The following is a 20064-nucleotide window of genomic DNA, read 5'->3' as shown; positions in this document are numbered from 1 at the left end:
CTGGAGGTTGGATGAAGTATGGAGTTGGGGCGGGGGTAAATCCACAGTACAGTCTTCACCAGTGTTAATATGGTGAATGATTGCTTGAGGAATATACCTACTGTTTTAGTCCAGAGGCAGTGTTTCTCCAGTTAAAAGTGGATGTTACCCAGAACAACTTGATGTCATTCTGTAAGAATGATACAGTGATTATTTTTGAATAGGAGAGTCTTTTTGAGTCATTTGGACCAACTCCTCTCAGTAAACAAATGAAGAAACTTAGGTCCAGACACTTGTTAAAGCCAAGTAAGCTATTGTATGGCAGAGCTGAAACTAAGATTATGCTTGCTTTATCATACTGTTAAGTGGAAATTGAGGCCATGAAAAATGAAAATGTTTGCATATTAAATTTGAGAAAACAAACTCAGCAGAAAGATCACAAATATATGCAGAATAAAATTATTAGAATACATTAAGATATGTCACTACTGGCTGGGTGTGGTGGCTCATGCCTGTAATCCCAGCACTTTGGGAGGCCGAGGCGGACGGATCACCTGAGGTCAGCAGTTCAAGACCAGCCTGACCAACATGGAGAAACCCCTTCTCTACTAAAAATACAGAATTAGCTGGGCGTGGTGGCGCATGCCTGTAACCCTAGCTACTCAGGAGGCTGAGGCAGGAGAATTGCTTGAACCCGAGAGGTGGAAATTGCAGTGAGCAGAGATCACGCCATTGAACTCTAGCCTGGGCAATAAGAGCGAAACTCTGTCTCAAAAAAAAAAAAAAAGAAGTCACCATTTCTTACTTTGTACTGTCCTTCAGATAGTTCATCAGTTTGTAGGATAATACTGGGTTTCACTGTTTTAAGTAATTAAAAACTGTCATTCTAAGTTAAGATTCACAAACTAGGTTAAGATTGCCACTTGGGATATTATGCCTACTTTCTTTACCCTTGGCTCTCATTCCTAAGTCTTGCCATTGTGATTTTATGTGACTTGGAAATAGAAGGGAAGGAGCGAGGTGAAGATTTACCTCCTTGAGTATCTTGGCAGTGAAGCATATCACACCATATTTCTCCTCTGGCCACCTGTCTTGTTACTTGGCTGTCCTAGACATATGACTTACAAAAATTTAGTGTCTCAGTAAACTCAGCAACCTTGTTCTGCTGTAGGACTGGCTGGCTTTTCTCTCTCTATTTTGCTCCCAAATTGGGTAAGAATAATAACCTAGTTGTTTGTTTTTCCAGTTTATGTATCTGAGTTCATTTTGTCTTTTTGTCTAGTAGATATTTTTCTAATGGCCATTAGCTCAGTATTTTGAAGGTGAAGGGGTCCAGTATTTTATTACGTTCTAAGAGATACAAGTATTAATATATTCTTATAATTCTAATTTGATTATAGCTACTTTTATGGGAGTAAAATGATAGAAAAATCTAGCATAAAATCTAGGATTTAGTTTAAGGAGATACTTGTTTTTCTAAAAAATAAATCCCACCATAACTGGTTACTTAAATTTTAGCCATTCAGCTTAGGAGAAACTGTGTGCAGGGAAGTACTGCCACTTGGATGACAATAGACGGTGTTACTGTACTATATGAAGTACTAAGTAGTTGTGGTAGCCATGATTTTGAGCAACTATTGCCAGATAAAGTTTCTTTTTTTTAAAAAAAACTTGCCCCTGTATTTGAGGAGATAATTGCTTGAGAGTGAATAAATTAATTGTAATAATAATATATATATTTTTTTGAGATGGAGTTTTGCTCTTGTCGCCCAGGCTGGAGTGCAGTGGTGTAATATTGGCTCACTGCAATCTCTGCCTCCCAGGTTCAGGTGATTCTCCTGCCTAACTCTCCTGAGAAGCTGGGACTATAGGCATGTGCCGCCATGCCCAGCTAATTTTTGTATTTTTTAGTAGAGATGGGGTTTCACCATATTGGCCAGGCTGGTCTTGAACTCCTGACCTCAAGCAATCTACCCTGCTTCAGCTCGGGTTCAAGCGATTCTCCTGCCTTAGCCTCTCAAGTAGCTGGAATTACAGGTGCTTGTCACCACGCCCAGCTAATTTTTGTATTTTTAGTAGAGATGGGGTTTCACTGTGTTGGCCACCTGGCAACATGCACCTGGCCCATAATCTTTTATTAATTAAAAAAAATGATTATAAAGTAGAAAGAGAAAATAAATAGCCCTTAGTTCTACTACCTGAAGACAACTACTGGTGGCATTTTGATGTTTCCTTTAGTTTGACAGTTTTTTTGTTGTTGTTGCTGCTGCTGTTTGTTTTTTATTTTTATTTTTTTTGAGATGGAGTCTTGCTCTGTTGTCCGGGCTGGAGTGCAGTGGCACAATCTCGACTCAGTGCAACCTCCACCTCCCAGGTTCAAGCAATTCTCCTACCTCGACCTCCCAAGTAGCTGGGACTACAGGCATGCACCACCACACCTGGCTAATTTTTGTAGTTTTAGTAGAGACGGTGTTTTACCATGTTGGCCAGGCTGGTCTCAAACTCCTGACCTCAGGTGATCCACCTGCTTTGTAATCCCAAAGTGCTGGGATTACAGGCGTGGGCCACCACACCCAACCTAGTTTGACAGTTTTTATGTCATTGTGAGCACACCACAGATTTAGTTTTGTGCTTTGTTTTTTTACTTATCTTTATAACACATTTTTTTTTTTTTTTTTTTTTTTTTTAGTTATAGTATAATATCAAACAGCTTAAATAGCAATAAGGCTAAATTTTTTTATTTAAGGAGTGGAAAAAGAGTATCAATCTTTGAGTTCTTGGGTATTAATTCCTGTGAGTTTGCTGTTAGAATTGACCTGGAAAAATATTTTAATGCCAATGATTTATTTATTTGTTTGTTTTGAGATGGAGTCTTGTCCTGTTGCCCAGGCTGGAGTGCAGTGGCATGATCTTGGCTCACTGCAACTGCAACCTTCCCCTCCTTGGTTCAAGCAATTCTCCTGCCTCAGGTTCCTGAGTAGCTGGAACTACAGGCATGTACCACCATGCTCAGATAATTTTTTGTATTTTTTTTTTTTTTGAGACGGAATCTCGCTCAGTTGCCCAGGCTGGAGTGCAGTGGCACGATCTTGGTTCACTGCAAGCTCCCCCTCCCGGGTTCACACCATTCTCCTGCCTCAGCCTCCCAAGTAGCTGGGACTACAGGCGCCCGCCGCCACGCCCGGCTAATTTTTTGCATTTTTAGTAGAGACGGGGTTTCACCGTGTTAGCCAGGATGGTCTCGATCTCCTGCCCTCGTGATCCGCCCACCTCGGCTTCCCAAAGTGCTGGAATTACAGGTGTGAGCCAGCGCACCTGGCCAATGTTTTGTATGTTTAATAGAGGCAGGGTTTCACCATATTGGTCAGGCTGGTCTTGAACTTCTGACCTCAGGTGATCCGTCAGCCTTGACCTCCCAAAGTACTGGGATTACAGGCATAAGCCACCACTCCTGGCCTAATGCCAATTTATTTTTAATTAAAGAAGTAGTATTTGGCCAGTTTCTGGGCCTTAAATGTGCTTGAATGTGCAGGAAGGGATTCTTGCAAATTCTTGGGGTAGATTTGTTTGTTTTAACAGTTTGTGTATAACATCTGTTGTTATATATAGAAAATAACTTATTTTCTATAAAATGAATTATTTATGCTTAATGTAACTTTAATATAATATGCCTTATAATTTGATCAGAAATAAGATTTCGGGTGATAGAAAATCTGTATTTTAAAGCAGTGATTTATTTTTACAATGCGGGGTTCATAATCTTTTTAAAAAATATATTCTCTACTGTTTCTTCTTTAGCTATCCAAAAAGGTGCTACATTCAGAAAACTATAGATTTCTGCATTATTTGGCTTGTCCATTTTTTTTGTTGTTGTTTTTGGATTTTAATGATCCATATTAGATTCGACACCAGACTTTTTTTTTTTCCCCATCATTTTTGGCCTTGTGTAGTTCTACCTTCTCCCTTGGTAATTTGTTATATATTTTTATAAATTCTTATGTTTCTAGAAAAAGGTAAGACTTTTTGTTTGCAAACTTTCAGAGTAATGTTAGTAACAATAAAGTTAGTATTAAATCCATATGTTGCAATGAATAATATAGTTTGTCTAAATTTAAAAATTTATAGTTTCAGGATACAAAACTTGCCTATGTTTAATAGGCTATTTTAAATTGACTTGAGTACCGACTGTAAGTAGTTGCTTTTCTTAAGTCATGATTACTGTATGACATAACCTTTTAGCAAAAATATTTAGCCTAAAATAACAGTATAGCCAATGCTTGTGACCAACTTATAAAACTCTTTCTAAAGAGTGATTGTATTATTCATGGTGACCTAAAACTGGAAATGTACATGGATGTTTGTGAAAAGGGCTTAATCACTTTTTTTTTCAGGCGGAGTCTCGCTCTGTTGCCCAAGCTGGAGTGCAATGGTGCGATTTCGGCACGCTGCAACCTCCACCTCCCGAGTTCAAGCGATTCTCCTGCCTCAGCCTCCTGAGTAGCTGGGATTACAGGCGCATGCCACCAACGCCCGGCTAATGTTTGTATTTTTAATAGAGATGGGGTTTCACCATGTTAGTCAGGCTGGTCTTGAACTCCTGACCTCATGATCTGCCCACCTCGGCCTCCCAAAGTGTTGGGATTACAGGTGTGAGCCACCGCACCCGACCAAGGCTTAATCACTTTGTATATTTTATTTTATTGTATTACATTTTTTGAGATGGAGTCTCACTCTTGCCCAGACTGGAGTGTAGTGGTGTGATCTCAGCTCACTGCAACCTCCGCCTCCCGGGTTCAAGTGCTTCTCCTACCTCAGCCTTCCGAGTAGCTGGGACTACAGGCCCATGCCACTATAACTGGCTGATTTTTTGTATTTTTAGTAGAGATGGGGTTTCACCATGTTGGCCAGGCTGGTCTTGAACTCCTGACCTCAAGCAATCCACCCACCTCGGCCTCCCAAAGTGCTGAGATTACAGGTGTGAGCCACCGCATCCAGCCACTTTATATATTTTATAACTTAGTGAAAAACAGATGACTACCTCAAAGAAAAATGGGGGAAGGGCATGACTAGAAAGCTGTCAGTAGAAGAAAATTGTCAAGAAATAGAAATAAATGCTTTAACATTTAACTTTTCTTAAGACTTAGTCTTAAGTTCATATTAAAGCAGCACTGAGAACACAGTTTGGCCTGTCACAGTAGCAAAGGTAAGAACTTTCCCAGCTTATCAAGCATAGAAAACAGGTGTTCTCATACACAAATCTGGCAGGGGTATAAATTGGCATTAGAAAGAGTGTATTGTTGGACCTATAAATTATACCGGAAGGAAGTTATCCTGGAAGTAAGTTTCATGTAGAGAATGAGTTACAAGACAGTTGATTACAGTACTTTTTATAGAAGAAAATTGGAAATAAATAATTTAGCTATAGGGGACTATTTTATGATTTATTCTAGTGATGAAATATTATATTCATTTCATAATTTTTGGTAATATTGACATGGAAAGATTTTTGTAATAATTGAGAGTAAAGGGAGAAGAATAGTAATGGTTCCCTCTGAATAGTGGGATTATTAGTATATGATATATTTTCTTTTTTTTTTTCATGTCATAAGTTTATTGACAAACATATGTAGTATGCCATGAGTTAGAGTTTGATCCATTTCCAGAGGCTGTATCTCTTAAAATGCTCTTCGTATCTGTTAAATGGATGAACTGAAACATCCTTATGATTTAAGCAGTTGGTGTCTTACTATAAGGAAGGGTGCAGCAAATGCAGATCCAAAGTACAAACACATCTTAACTAGTAACGCCCACTTGTTTTCCACTGAAAATGGCAAATTCTTCCCAGGGCCCTCCTCATAGTGGCTCCTACGGACCACAGAGGTTGTGAACCTCCGGATGCTGTGGCCCAACATAGCGCTGCTGGAAGCTCCGTGAAAGGCGCAGAGACTGAGGACGGATGAAATGGCGGCACCTCACCAAGACCGAGATATTTTCATTTTATCTCTTATATTTTCTGTTTTTTCCCCTCCCTTGAACATTGTTTTTTCAAATAAGGAAGCCTATTTTTATTTTTTAAAAACCCATTAGAAATTTTTCTGTTTTCATTTTCATATACCTGAAGTTTAAGTGCCTTAACTATATACCCATTTTTACATAGTATTGTGGAAGCTTATCTGTTATGTGTGTGGATTTTGTCTGTTTCTAAGAAAGTGCCAAAAGAAAAAAAAAAGATAAAAATAACTGTATTTTGAGAATTTGCAGTAAATCAAACTTCACTCCTTGTCCTGTGTCTCAGCAGCTTATGTAGCTGACTAGTCTTTTTGGAAGTGATTGGTTGTCTATGAACTTGAGTGTACCTACACAAACAAATGTAACTCCTTGAATGTGGAAAGTTTGTCTTGCGTGTTGCAGCATGCTATAATTCAATTCTGACATTAACTGCCTGGAGTTAACATGAGACTCCATGGATTTAAGGTCATTGTCCCCAGTAAGACTGCTCTCACTGTAGTTTTCAGGTGCAAATTTGAAGTTCCCCAGGTTGTAACTCTGGGGGTTCCTGTGACCCTGTCAGGTTCGGTAATTGGCTAAAACAACTCATAGAACTCAGGAAATCATTTTACTTATGATTATAGTTTTATTATAAGGAATCAGAGTGAGCCAAATTAAGATACACAGTCAAGGTCTCAGGGTGGGGGACAGCCTGAATGTAGAGCTTTTCTGTCCTCTCCCAGTGGCATCAAGATGTGTCACTTTCCTGGCACATTGATGTGTTCACCAACCAGGCAGCTCCTGCAACCTTCAGTGTCCATTGTTTTTATTAGAGTTTTATTATGTAGTCATGATTGATTGAATCATTGGCCAACCAGTTGAACTTGATCTCTAGTTCCCCTCACCTCCTTGGAGGTTGAGTTGGTTTAAAGCCCTGTCCCTCTAATCACATGGTTAGTGTGACCAGCTCCCATCCTGAGTCATTCATTAGCCTAAACCCAAGTGTGAACCAAGGGGCTTAAGAATAACAAAGACACCCCTATTACTCGGGAAATTCTAAGGTTTTAGAGTCTCTCTCCCAGGGACAAAGGCCAGATTCTTTGTTATAGACTCCAGTCTCTGTACTTTTTACTCTGTAGCCTTGGTACCTTGAAAGTGTTTAAAGCACTCAGGTGTTGGTTTGATACAATTTAAGATTTTTAAAAAAGTTTTCATTTTTTCCTTTCAATCTGCCAACCCAAGTTTACTTAGGAGTTGGAGACTTTCCATCTAATATGGGTTTCTATTATTGAATAAATTTATTCTGATACTTGTTAAAATGGTTAAGGAAAACTTTACTCAAGACTATTGCACCTGGGGTGGAGAACTCAACTCTGACTACAACAAGGAGAAGGGGGGATTTATGGGTGAGGGGAATCAGTGGATGGAAAATCATGAAGAGGAGACATCAAGGGTAGGAGATTCTTGTTAAGGCAGGCCAAAGATTTATATATCAAAGGTGGGGGATGAGGAATTTAATCATGTATCAAGGGTGTTCAGATATCAAGGATAAGGGGCTTCTTGCTAAGCTGACTTAGCAGGACTTTTGCTAAGACTGTGCCTGTCCTGTCCTTGCATACCACACAAGGACAGGCTGACATGAAAGGCCAAGGTTGAGGCCTAGTTGAGAAGAGGGTTCACAGCTGGTGTTTGGTCAACTGAAGAGCCTTTGTCACTATTAAAGATGAACTTTATCTTAAGTGTGCATTGCATAGTGAGTTAGTAGCTCATGGTAGAAAGACATCTATGTAAACATATCTTAATATGCAAAAAACCTTTGTCCTAGGTTAATTCAGAAATATGCATTATTTAAATCCTATTATGTCTCCATTTAATAGACCAAGTATTGGTCTATTAAAATTCCTTTAGGATGTGGATTGTTACAGTTTTTGGTTTGGGATTTTTGCAAAGTCATTCTAAGTGTAAAAAGTACAGAAATGGAAATAGCCTGTCAACCCAAAATTTCTAATAATGTTTTTTTTTTTTTTTTTGAGACAGAGTCTCCCTTTGTCACCCAGGCTGGAGTGCAGTGGTACATTCTTGGCTCACTGCAACCTCTGCCTCCTGGGTTTAAGCAATTCTTGTGCCTTAGCTGGGATTACAGGCACGTGCCACCATGCCTGGCTAATTTTTGTATTTTTGGTAGAGATGGGGTTTCACTGTGTTGGCCAGGCTGGTCTTGATCTCCTGGCCTCATGTGATCCGCCCACTTCGGCCTCCCCAAAGTGCTGGGAATACAGGCATGAGCCGCTGCACCTAGCCTCTAATAATGTACTTTGAATTATCCTTTTCAACTGATGTTGTTTGTGTGTTAGCATAACAAAAAATGTCTAGCTTTTGTATACCATTAAGCATGTGTATTTTTCTGGCGTTGATTACTCAGATTTTTACTATAAATATTGCTAGTGTAATAATATATGGACAATATCCACAATTTTAAAGGATAAAATATGACTTTTTAAGAAATATTAAGAAATATTTTTTATTATTTTTGGTAGTCTAATTGCTCCTAAGTTAATTTTAAAAAATCACTTTTACTCCCTTTATTAACACCTGAGGGGAAATAACACAGGATATATTTTTTGGGTTGAATTGTTGTGGAATACCATATTTGTAAAGTTTGGAATTTGATAATGTTTTGGAAGATGAGGGAGATTATTTACTATAGATATGTGGATTTTCTGAAGTTCTTTGTTTTTGGTACATTATTTGAAAAAATAATGTTTTTTTAGAGAGCCTGCCCACAAAGCAGGTAACCGAGGTATAATTTTTATTATTTTGAATAGCTTACTTAAATGGTAATAAGAAATTGATAGTCTTGAGGAAGAAAGAATGAATGGGTTAATATGTTTATTTTTATAAGGTATAAAGTAATATATAAGTAAAGTGTTCTTATGGCAAAGTGGCTTTAGAATTTTACCCTGCATGGCAGAGGAGATTGGAGTTGGTTAAGTTTTATGGCATGGCACATCTTTCTTGCTGTCCTTTTCCTGTACTGGTGCAGGAAGCTGGTATCCAAACAGTCTGTTGCTCACATTTGTTTGTCATTTCTCCCTTGTTTTCATGGAAACATAGGTGCTGTGCTGCCATTTCTTATTTTCACCTCTATAGGCAGTAAGATAATAATCTTCACTAGAGTAGGGATGGTCTGTATTGCTCACGATTGTAACCTTAGTGGCACATAATAGGTGTTTAATAAATTGAGGTAGAAAATTTTATGAAAAACTGCAAAATGTGAAATAGAATAAGATTGTTGTTTATGTTTCATAATGACTACTACCATGAAAATTCAGCTTAACTCTGTGGAAACTGACCATATTTCCAAGTCATCTCTTACCTCATTAAAACAGTTTTTTGGGGAGTGAGGGGGGAAGGAGACTTATATTGAATGCGTATCCCGACTGGAGATATGTGTGTGTGTATGTGCGTATACTATACATATATATATGTGATATATATAAGATAGCACCCAAGGGGAAAATATAAATATATTTTTATAATATATATTTATATAAATATAAAATATATGTCCATATAAATATAAAATATTTATATAAATATATATTTAATATTTAAAAATATATTTTAATATTTATATGTTTATATATTTATATAAATATAAATATATATTTATTTATATAAAAATATATTTTTATTTATATTTCCCCCTTTGGAGATATCTTATAATATAGGGGAAATGCCTATTAGAACTATAGAAATATAATACTGTGGAGATTGGTTTCCTAGGTTGGAAACAAGTTTTATTTTCTTGTTTACTTATTCTCATGTGTAGCTGCATTTCCTATCCACGCATTGTGGAAAGTACTGATTCTCAGTTCTTATGAGAAATTTTATTAACAAAATAGTAATAACTCCATTATTTGACAGTCTGGCCTATATGTCTGGGTTATTCAAGCGTCTAGCCTCCATCCACATTCTTCTCTCCTTGTTCAGGCATTAAGAGAAAAATGTATTTCCTGAAATATTTCACAAGTGGACACAATTCTTTCTATTACGTGGGTCTTTTGGTCTGCCTATGGGGTCTTTTCTTCTTCCAAACTATTGAGGTGGTACCTTATCTCACAGTAAATCCCAAGGTGCCTGTCATCTGTGTGTCAGGATTTCTCAGACTGTTGCCGCTGCTGTTATCCCTGAGGCAGTATGTCCCTTAGTGATTTGCTACTGTGGTCTGTAAAGTTGCATGCCACTCTCTCCTGGGCATCTGGTATGTTTTAGATTTGTAAAATGGAATACTGTTCAGCAACAAAAAGGAACAATATATCCATGGAACCAGTTTCCCAGTTTTGCTGGGTACTCCACCACCAATATTTCTTACTAAAACTGTTAGGATTGGTATTTTGGTTCCAAGATCCTGAGCATTTGTGCAAGAGGAAGTTAAAGAAGATGTGGTGTGACTATGTTCATATGTTGTCCTTTCCTGTCTCTAGTAAAGGATGGTGAAGTGTTCTTGTGATATTTGGTTTGTGGAAGCCATAAGTTCCCATATCACATACTCTCTCTTGAACCATTATAAATATTCGCTGTTAAAATATACAAAGTTGTGTTTATTTATAACTGAGTATGAGTTTACTATGCAGAGAACCTGAGTCATGAGCTGAGTAGTGAATGTATCAAAAAGCGGAATGTGGGAATGTAAAAGGGTGCAACCACTTTGGAAAACAGTTTAGCAATTTCTTAAAAAGTTAAGCATCAATTTACCATATGACCTGGCAATCCCACCCACTTTCATTAGAAATGAAAACATATCTACAAAAATACCTGTATGTGAATGTTCATAGGATTAGTCGTAATACCACAAAACTGGAAGCAATCTAAATGTCCATTAACTGGTGAGTGGATAAACCAAATGTGGTATATACATATAACTGAATATTCATTAATAAAAAGGAACAAAATGCATGCTGTAACACAGATGAACCTCAAAAACATTATGCTGAGTGATAAAAGCCACATATAAAATACTACATATTTTGTAATTCCATTTATATGAAATGTCTAGAAAAGGCAAATTTATGTAGAGACAGATAGCAGATGAGTGGTTGCCTGGGTTTGTTAGTGAGAGCAGGGATTGAATGCAAATAGGCTCAAGGGAATTTGGGGGGTAATGAAAATGTTCTAAAACTAGATTGTGGTGATGTTGCATCACAATATAAATTTACCCAAACCATTGAATTATATATATACTTAGACTGGATTAATTTTATGGTATGTAAATTATACCTCAATTTAAAAAAAGGGAGAGTGAAAATGAATTTTGCCAGCTCAAGTAATAAGAGAAACAGTGTTTGACGAGGGTAGTCATTTGAGAAGTGATGAAAGGGATTTAGAGATATAATCTTTCAGGTAAAAGGAAAAGGGTTTTTGACTGAATTGATAAACGAAGTTTTGCCTTGAAATCTTTAGTAAATATCAAAGTTAACATCAAGTATCTATTTAAATGTTTGCATTTCTGCTCACTTTTCTACACTGTCTGGTGAAGTAAGTTGGTGGTGTGCAGTAACCCTTTTGGAATAGTTTATCAAGGATTTAATGTTTGTATCTTTCAATTCCACTTACATATATATCTTAAGGAGATTAGAAATGCAAACAAGAATTTGTATTCGGAAATGTTAACTATGGCATCATATAGGGTAATCAAAAAATTAAAAATAACCTACATGCTCTCAAAGTAGGAGGAATGGTTAAATTATAATTGTTTTTACTTTGTCTCTCTTAGTTTCAAAGAGTAGAAATTCTTTCTAACTAGATTAAGTAAAATTGGGCTTTGTTGAAAAGGATACAAGGTGCTGTAATAACCCCAAGCAGCAAGATCACTGAGGCCTTTTGGCATTGGGGAACCACAGCTACCTTCCCATTTCACCCATTCAGGGACCAGGCTAGTCACTACTTCCTCCTCTGTAGACCTGCTTTGTTCTCAGCTTCTTCTTCAGCCAGTCTTCCTTGTACATGGCCTAGTGGTGTTTGCCACCTTGGACTTAATCAGTTTTTGTTACAATTCCCGTATTTCCAGAACAGGAATCTGAAAGAGCTGTTCTTTTTGAGCCTTAAGTGGGTGAGTGAACAACCCGTGGTTTGGTCTTTTTCTTCATCCCCTTTCAGGGGTCTGTGTTTAGATTTAGATAGTTAGTGAAAATGAAATGGCATTGGGTAATGGCGTTGATTCAGTACATCTTGACTGGGCATAGTGGCTCACGCCTATAATTCCAGCACTTTGGGAGACTGAGGCAGGTGGATCACCTGAGGTCAGGAGTTTGAGACTAGCCTGGCCAACATGGTGAAACCCCATCTCTACTAGTAATACAAAAAAATTAGCTGGGCATGGTGGTGCTCACCTGTAATCTCAGCTACTCTGGAGGCCAAGGCAGGAGAATCGCTTGAACCTGGAAGGTGGAGGTTGCAGTGAGCCGAGATCACACGATTTTACTCCAGCCTGGGCGACAAGAGCAAAACTCTGTCTCAAAAAAAAAAAAAAAAAAAAAAAAAAAATCTCATGGGCGTATTTGAGGAATGGCAAATATTGGCTATTATTTATTATCAATTTAAAAATATTTCTAAGGTCTTTGGTGTTGGCATCCTCTTTTCTTGATTCTCTCAACAGAATAGTGTGGGTAGATTCATGCTTATTTTCTCATATTTTCTTACCAAAACTTGCAGTCTGTATGTTACCCTTTCTTATTAAAACCTCTTTAACTAAGACTGGCAATTGAAATCCCATTGGACGCCATATTGGGCACTGTGGACCAATCTCCACCTCCTGAATGCCTTCTCTTTCTAATGTGGCCACGATGAGGTCGCTGTCTCCTGACCTGCCCTTACCCCACTCAAGTCTGCCTTAGTGAATCTTCTTCCTCTCCTCTTCTTCCTCTGCTGTTGCTCTGTGCCTCACCCTCCACTTCTTTTCTCTTTATATACATCCTGTACAGTGTTTTGTACCTCTGTGACTTTAGAGACCCTTTATATCCCCAAATCTTTGTCTCTGTCCTAGACCCCTTCTGCTGAGATGGAGACTGTCACAACCACTGGCTTATCGAATATCATACTCAGAGGCATCACCAACTCTCGTTTTCTTTTGAACACTCAGAGTTCTTTGAACCTCAGTTTATTCTCTGCTATAATTACGTACTGTGCCTTATTCAATTTGTATTCCTGGTAGCACCTAGCGGAATTCCTTGCACAGTGGGTTTACTTAGTATTTGCCCACATGAATGTTTTTATTTTTTTAAATGGGCTATTATCCTTTGTATATGGTTTTATTTTGTTCCCCTAGTATCCTGAAAAATACCCACAAACTTTTTTTCTAAATCTAAGAATAATTTCTAACATGGTTTTTGTGGTTGGGGGGAAAAAAACCCTTAATATTAATGGACATACATGGTAATAGCATTTCTAAATACATTTGGGCCTGTGTATTTGGGCCTATATGTTTTCTCTGAGAATAAGGACACACAGCCTAGTGAGTTTTGGACTCTAATCCTATTATATGTGAATTTAGTTTCTGTCTTTTTTTTTTTTTTTTTTTTTAGACAGAGTCTCGCTGTGTCACCCAGGTTGGAGTGCAGTAGCACAGTCTCGGCTCACTGCAACCTCCACCTCCTGGGTTCAAGTGATTCTCCTGCCTCAGCCTCCCAAGTAGCCAGGACTACAGGCGCATGCCACCATGTCCATGAATTTAATTTCTATACTAAATATACTATTCCAAAAGAAAGAAATGTTTATTGGAAAATGCAACCAATTCAGAAATATGCTTTGTAGACAGTAAAAGTTTCCATTATTTTGTGTAGACTGAATTGGATTATAGAGATAGTGGTTCTTTGGCTGGACACTATGGCTCATGCCTATAATCTCAACACTTTGGGAGGCTGAGCTGGGTGGATCACTTGAGGTCAAGAGTTTGAGACCAGCCCGGCCAACATGGCAGAACCCTTCTCTATTAAAAATACAAAAATTAGCCTGGCGTGGTGGCGGGTGCCTGTAGTCCTGGCTACTTGGGAGGCTAAGGCAGGATAATTGCTTGAGTCCTAGAAGTGGAGGGTGCAGTGAGCCGAGATTCTGTCACTGCACCCCAGCCTGAGCAACAAAGCAAGACACCATCTCAAAAAAAAGAAAAGAAAAAAGAAGTAGCGGTTATTTTTATGTACAAAATAAATTTGCTCATTGAGTTAGAGTATGGTTATTGATTAGGGGGCTAAGCATTTAGTTACTGTATGGGGCAACCTCCACAGTGCTGATAAGTGCAAAAGGTTTGTGCAAATTCTTTTGAAGTTATATTGTAACCATGGTATATGTATTGAAAACTTGGCCATTTTATCCCATTCCTATGAATGAAAACTATTTGGTGAATCAGAGGATAGTCTGAATTGGGATATGAGGGCCAGTATAAGTGTCAGCAAGGTCAGCTCTAGTTTAGTTTTTTTTTTTTTTTTTTTTCTTTTAAGGCATAGCATTACTAGGAGTATAGCTTTGGGAACCTTGTAGCATCGTAAAGACTTTTTAAAGGGGTGACAACTATTGGCAAATTGACTAATACAGAGAACTAAGCTTTGGTTCATGTATTCAGTGTCTGAATGAAAAATGGGAAGATCAATAAAAGAGCTAAGAGTAAAAGAAATGTGATTTCGTGTGCTTCTCCTTTTTAGCTCTTATAATAGATTGAACAGATTTGATATTTGTGGTAAATACACTCAGGCAGAGTGGCAGAGGCTTGGTTGTCATTTAGCCTTTAGGGCCTTAGTGGAGTTAATGAGAACTGCAAACGGTCATCAAGTCTTGGTGCTTCACAGAGAAGCAACACTTCTGCAGTGAGTGTGTTAGCTTAGTGGTTATGGTATTACTGCAGGGACATGGATCACTTAGGGAGAGAGCGTTTCAGGCCTGGGTCAGTCTTAAAGCAGATCTCACGTGGAGGGTTTCTGCTAACCTGCATCTCTTACAACACAATACTAATTAGTATGCTGTAGTATTAATCAGTAGGTCAAGTTCAGTGAAGTAAAGGATAATTGAATTCTTGAAGTTCACATTTAGGCAAAAAATTGGCATTTTAGGAGGTGAGTATAAGACATGATCTTTACAGAAAACACTGATGATAAAAACAGCGCTCTCTGTTAGGTGCCTTTGTGCTTGACTCCATCATCATCTTAAGAAACTAAGCTCAGGGCTGGGTGCAATGGCTCACATTTGTAATCCCAGCACTTTGGGAGGCTGAGGCCATAGGATCAGTTGAGCTCAGGAGTTCAAGACCAGCCTGGGCAACATAGCTGGACCTCATCTCTACTAAAAAATTAAAGCAAAACAAAACAAAAAACTAGCTTGGCATGGTGGTGCGTGCCTGTGGTCCCAGCTGCTCGAGAAGCTGAAGCAGGAGGATAGCTTGAGCCCAGAAGATCGAGGCTGCACTTAGCTATGATCGTGCCATGGCACTGTAGCCTGGGTAACAGAATGAGACCCTGTCTCAAAAAACAAAAACAAAAACAAAAACAAAACAAAAAACTTTACGTTCAGATTCTTCTTTTTATAGCAGCTTTCAGGCTGCTATAGACAATACAGAAATGAGTGGATAAAGTTTTATTTAGATACTCTGATAGCTTAGCCAGTGACAATGACCTATCCAAATGTGGAATGCTAAAATGTTTTCTTTTTGGAAGTGAAGCCCATGAAAAATTGGTTTTGAAGTAGTGTTAGAAACCTGGCGATTAAATGACAACAAGGACATGAGAAGAGATTTTCCCAAAATCCGTTTAGTGTGTTTGGACAGAAACAAAGGAAAGATAATTCTTTATTAAATTGGTTAATAGAGGATTTGAATGCTTTGTTTGCTGTAGACAAAACATCTTTATCTTAAAACTGTAATCTTTCCAACTTCTGTTGCATGCATTGCTGCATTTCCTTTTTTACATGTGCTCTCACTTATTTTCATGGCAAATGCATTTTTAAACAGAGTCTCTGGGATAATTATTGACATTAATTAGTTTTGGTATTTCTTTTTTAATGATATTTTCATTTATTCCCTTTTGCTAGCTGGATTGCCTTTTGCAATTCTTACTTCAAGGCATACCCCCTTCCAACGAGGAGTATTCTGTAATGATGAGTCCATCAAGTACCCTTACAAAGAAGACACCATACCTTATGCGTTATTAGGTGGAATAATCATTCCATTCAGTATTATCGTTGTAAGTTAAATCCACTTTTCCAAGTTTGTAACTATTGGGCCTTGGCTTAATTTTCTGTTATTCTTTTAATGCTTAAATGTATAACCCTCCAAAAACAATGTGTGCTTTTTTAACCTTTAATTGATGGTTTATTTGATCAAGATAATCTCAGCTATTTTAAGTGGAGTTAAAAAATAACAGTGTGTAATTATAAGAGCCAGGCACGGTGACATGCCTGTAGTCCCAGCTACTCAAGAGGCTGAGGCTGGAGGATTGCTTGAGTCTCCCAGTTGAAGACTATAGTATGTGGTGATCACATCTGTGAATAGCCATTATACTCCAGCCCAGACAACACTTCAACATCCCATCTTAAAAAAAAACAGAAAAAAAAAATGAAAAGAACCTTGCTGGATATGTATAGATTTTATGCTAATCTTTTCCATGTCACTGTGATTGTTAGAACTCTAATTTGTTATTGTTTTAGTAATCTTGTGATCAATAGTTGAATGTTATAGCAATATGATTCTAGCATACTTTATACATAGGATATCATTTTATAATTTATTGTATCTGTGTGTATGTACCTACTGTTTTTGACTCTCCCTCTGTACTGAGTTCTAGAAAAGAAAAATTGCTAAGTGATGTTAAAACTTTATATAATGCATGCTTACTTTAAATAATTTTTAGATAATATACACAGGAGAGAAAAGCTGTAGTTCTATATATGATTAGTAGTGAATATGAAAGAATTTTTACTGGTACGGAATGCAAGACTGAGTCTTAAACTAAAATAGTAACTGTTGTTTTCCAGTATTTCAGGTAGAAATGCTTAAAGAATGTGTCTAGGGATAAGACTATTGACTGGACTACATGATTTTTATAATCTCTTATAAATCTTCTGCTTTATAAGCAGAAGGCTGGGTGCAGTGACTCACGCCTGTAATGCTAGCACTTTGGGAGGCGAGGTGGGCAGATCACCTGAGGTCAGGAGTGCGAGACCAGCCTGGTCAACCTGGCGAAACCCCACCTCTACTAAAAATACAAAAATTAGCTGGGTGTGGTGACACACACCTGTAATCCCAGCTACTCAGGAGGCTGAGGCAGGAGAATCACTTGAACCTAGGAGGCGGAGGTTGCAGTAAGCCGAGATTGCACCATTGTACTCCAGCCTGGGTGACACGATGAGACTCCGTCTGGAAAAAAAAAAAAAACAAAAATCCAGAAAATATGCTGGATGTGGTGGCTTATGCTTTTAATCCCAGCATTTGGGAGGCCAAGTCAGGAGGCTCACTTGAGCCCCAAAGTATGAGACCAACCTGGGTAGCATAGCAAGACCGCTGCCTATATCCACCCCCCAACTCACCCCCGCTTCAAAAAAAAAGGCCAGGCACGGTGGGCAGGAGCCTGTAGTCCCAGCTACTCAAAAGGCTGAAGCAGGAGGATCCCTTGAGCTCAGGAAGTTGAGGCTGCAGTGAACCATGATTGCACCACGGCATTCCAGCTTGGGCAACAGAGTGAGATCCTCTCTCAAACACACACACACACACACAGATTTTTTTTTTTTTAAATTAAAAAATATATATAGTTGTATCCAGGAGATAGGCCAAAGATGACAGCATGTATATCATGTCTGTTTTTGGAGTTTATTTTAAAAAAAGAAAAACTTCTTAATTTAGAAATGTCTTAAGAATGATCATAATACTTTATTAGCACTGAAAGTTAACTTGTAATTTGTGGTGCATAATTAATAAAAGAAAACCTTTGCTATACAGATACTTGTTTTATAAGACTGTGAGCTCCTTGAAAGCAGAGATGATATCTTGTTCATCTTCGTGTCCTCACCGCCTGGCATGGAGCCCAGCATGTCCTAGGTGCCTGAATGAAACTGTATGAAGGAACTATAGAGTAATTACACAGTAATGTTGGTGACTCTCCCGAAATACGGGGAAGTTTTAAGAAATCAGGTATTCTTTTAATCTAGACAATTTTTTACACTGAATTTTTACTGCTAAAAGAAAGCCAAGTCTATAATTCTTCCATTAAGGAGGAAGTAGGGTCTTTTTTAAAAAAGTATATATGTTTCTGAGTGATTGCTAAGCAATTAAATATGACATTTTTAGTAGGACTTTAGTTGCAAATAGCCAATTTCAGACAGGATTCAAATATTCAAATAAACAGTGCTAGAAATAGACTTGTCTTTCAATTCTGCCCTTTTTTTTGGTCTCAGTAAAAAGGATGCCATGCAAACAGAACTACAGGAATTTGCTCTAGCCTGGAGGGCTGCAGTAGAGCAGGCCACTGATTGCTGGGCGCTGTGTTGATGTGCACGGCCTATACAGGGCTTGACAAAATGCTTAGTTAGCAAAAACTCATGAATTATATTTCATTAACTTGGAATTCTTTGCTATTTCTTTTCTTTTCTTTCTTTATTTTGAGACAGAGTCTCGCTGTGTTGCCTGGGCTGGAGTGCAGTGGCGCAATCTTGGCTCACTGCAAACTCTGACTCCTGGGTTCAAGCGATTCTCTTGCTTCAGCCTCCCAAGTGGCTGGGATTACAGGCGCCTGCCACCACATCCAGCTGATTTTTGTATTTTTAGTAAAGATGGGGTTTCACTATGTTGGCCAGGATGGTCCTGAGCTCCTGACCTCATGATCCACCCGCCTCAGCCTCCCAAAGTGCCGGGATTACAGGTGTGAGCCACTGTGCCCGGCCTATTCTTTACTCTCTCAACATAACCTGTGAGAAAGTTATCTTTACATTTAATAAAATGGCAAGTAAATTAATAGATGAGTACAGACTGCTTTAAAAAGAACTGATTGTTTAAACGCACTGTTATTCATCTCTACAGTATCACTGAAAACAAACACTGCTTAGGGCAGTGGTTTTATATATGTATGTTTTGATTAATTGATTGACAGAGTCTTTCTCTGTCACCCAGGCTTGGAGTGCAGTGGTGTGATCAGAGCTCACTGCAGCCTCGACCTCCTGGGCTTAAGTGATCCTCCTGCTTCAGCCACCTGAGGAGCTGGGACCACAGGTGTGCACCACCACAACCGGCTAATTACATTTTTTTTTTTTAAGAGATACGATCTCTCTGAGTTGCGCAGGCTTGTGTCTCAAACTCCTGGGTTCAAGCAACCCTCCTGCCTCAACATCCCGAAGTGCTGGGATTATAGGTGTAAGCCATCATGCCCAGCCTTATGTGCTAAATTAACATAATTCTATTTTATTCATTAACTCAGCCTCTTTCAGGCAATGCTCAGTTAGACTTGTATACATTTAACTTTGTTTACTAGAAAGTAAATCATTTATTTAAAAAAATCGCCATGATTAAGATTGCACACCAGGGCCTTGACATGAGTTGCAAATGATTCATTAATAAATGAGTGATTGAGGGAACCTGGCCGGTAGAGAACCAGGATTATTATAGTTTCTCAGAAGACATGGGATAATTTCAATAAGGAGGAAGTGGTCAGTGAAGTCAAATGTACCGAGAAGTTAAAGTAAGTGAGAGTTGATAAAAATCTGTTTGATCTGGCTGGGTGCGGTGGCTCACTCCTGTAATCCCAGCACTTTGGGAGGCCGAGGTGGGTGGATCACAAAGTCAGGAGTTCAAGACCAGCCTGGTCAAGATGGTGAAACCTCTTTTCTACTAAAAAGACAAAAATTAGCTGGGCGCAGTGGTGCACATCTGTAATCCCAGCTACACAGGAGGCTGAAGCAGGAGAATCGCTTGAACCTGGGAGGCAGAGGTTGCAGTGAGCCGAGATTGTGCCACTGCACTCTAGCCTGGGCAACAGAGCAAGACTGTGTCTCAAAAAAAAAAAAAAAAAAGAAAAAAAGAAAATCTGTTTGATCGGATGAGACAATTTTGACTTTTGTGAAAAAATC

The 20064-nt window shown here is 38.5% G+C and overlaps 2 protein-coding genes across 5 annotated transcripts in view; one reads left to right on the top strand and one right to left on the bottom strand.

Moving 5' to 3' along the window:
- Positions 1 to 20064, top strand: part of PLPP1 (phospholipid phosphatase 1) — a 105175-nt gene that overhangs the window by 42456 nt on the left and 42655 nt on the right. Inside the window, exon 2 of one of the 4 annotated variants that reach the window (XM_015140080.3) lies at positions 16042 to 16193. The exons of the other annotated variants lie outside the window; for them this stretch is intronic. Within the exon in view, the coding sequence (XP_014995566.1) occupies positions 16042 to 16193 (152 nt within the window). The remainder of the gene's footprint in view (positions 1 to 16041; positions 16194 to 20064) is intronic. 4 annotated transcript variants of the gene reach the window in all.
- Positions 5580 to 5891, bottom strand: LOC114678786 (cytochrome c oxidase subunit 7C, mitochondrial-like). The gene has a single exon (XM_028849442.2). It carries the CDS (start codon positions 5889 to 5891, stop codon positions 5700 to 5702), a length of 192 nt encoding a protein of 63 aa, XP_028705275.1. The 3' UTR covers positions 5580 to 5699.

Source organism: Macaca mulatta, chromosome 6 (assembly GCF_049350105.2).
Source record: "Macaca mulatta isolate MMU2019108-1 chromosome 6, T2T-MMU8v2.0, whole genome shotgun sequence".
NCBI classification, from domain to species: domain Eukaryota; kingdom Metazoa; phylum Chordata; class Mammalia; order Primates; family Cercopithecidae; genus Macaca; species Macaca mulatta.
This window is presented reverse-complemented; position numbering and strand designations above follow the sequence as displayed.

Bases quoted from the DNA above. Each gene is read 5' to 3' on its own strand.
- LOC114678786 (XM_028849442.2), bottom strand. From the start codon at position 5,891: ATGTTGGGCCACAGCATCCGGAGGTTCACAACCTCTGTGGTCCGTAGG.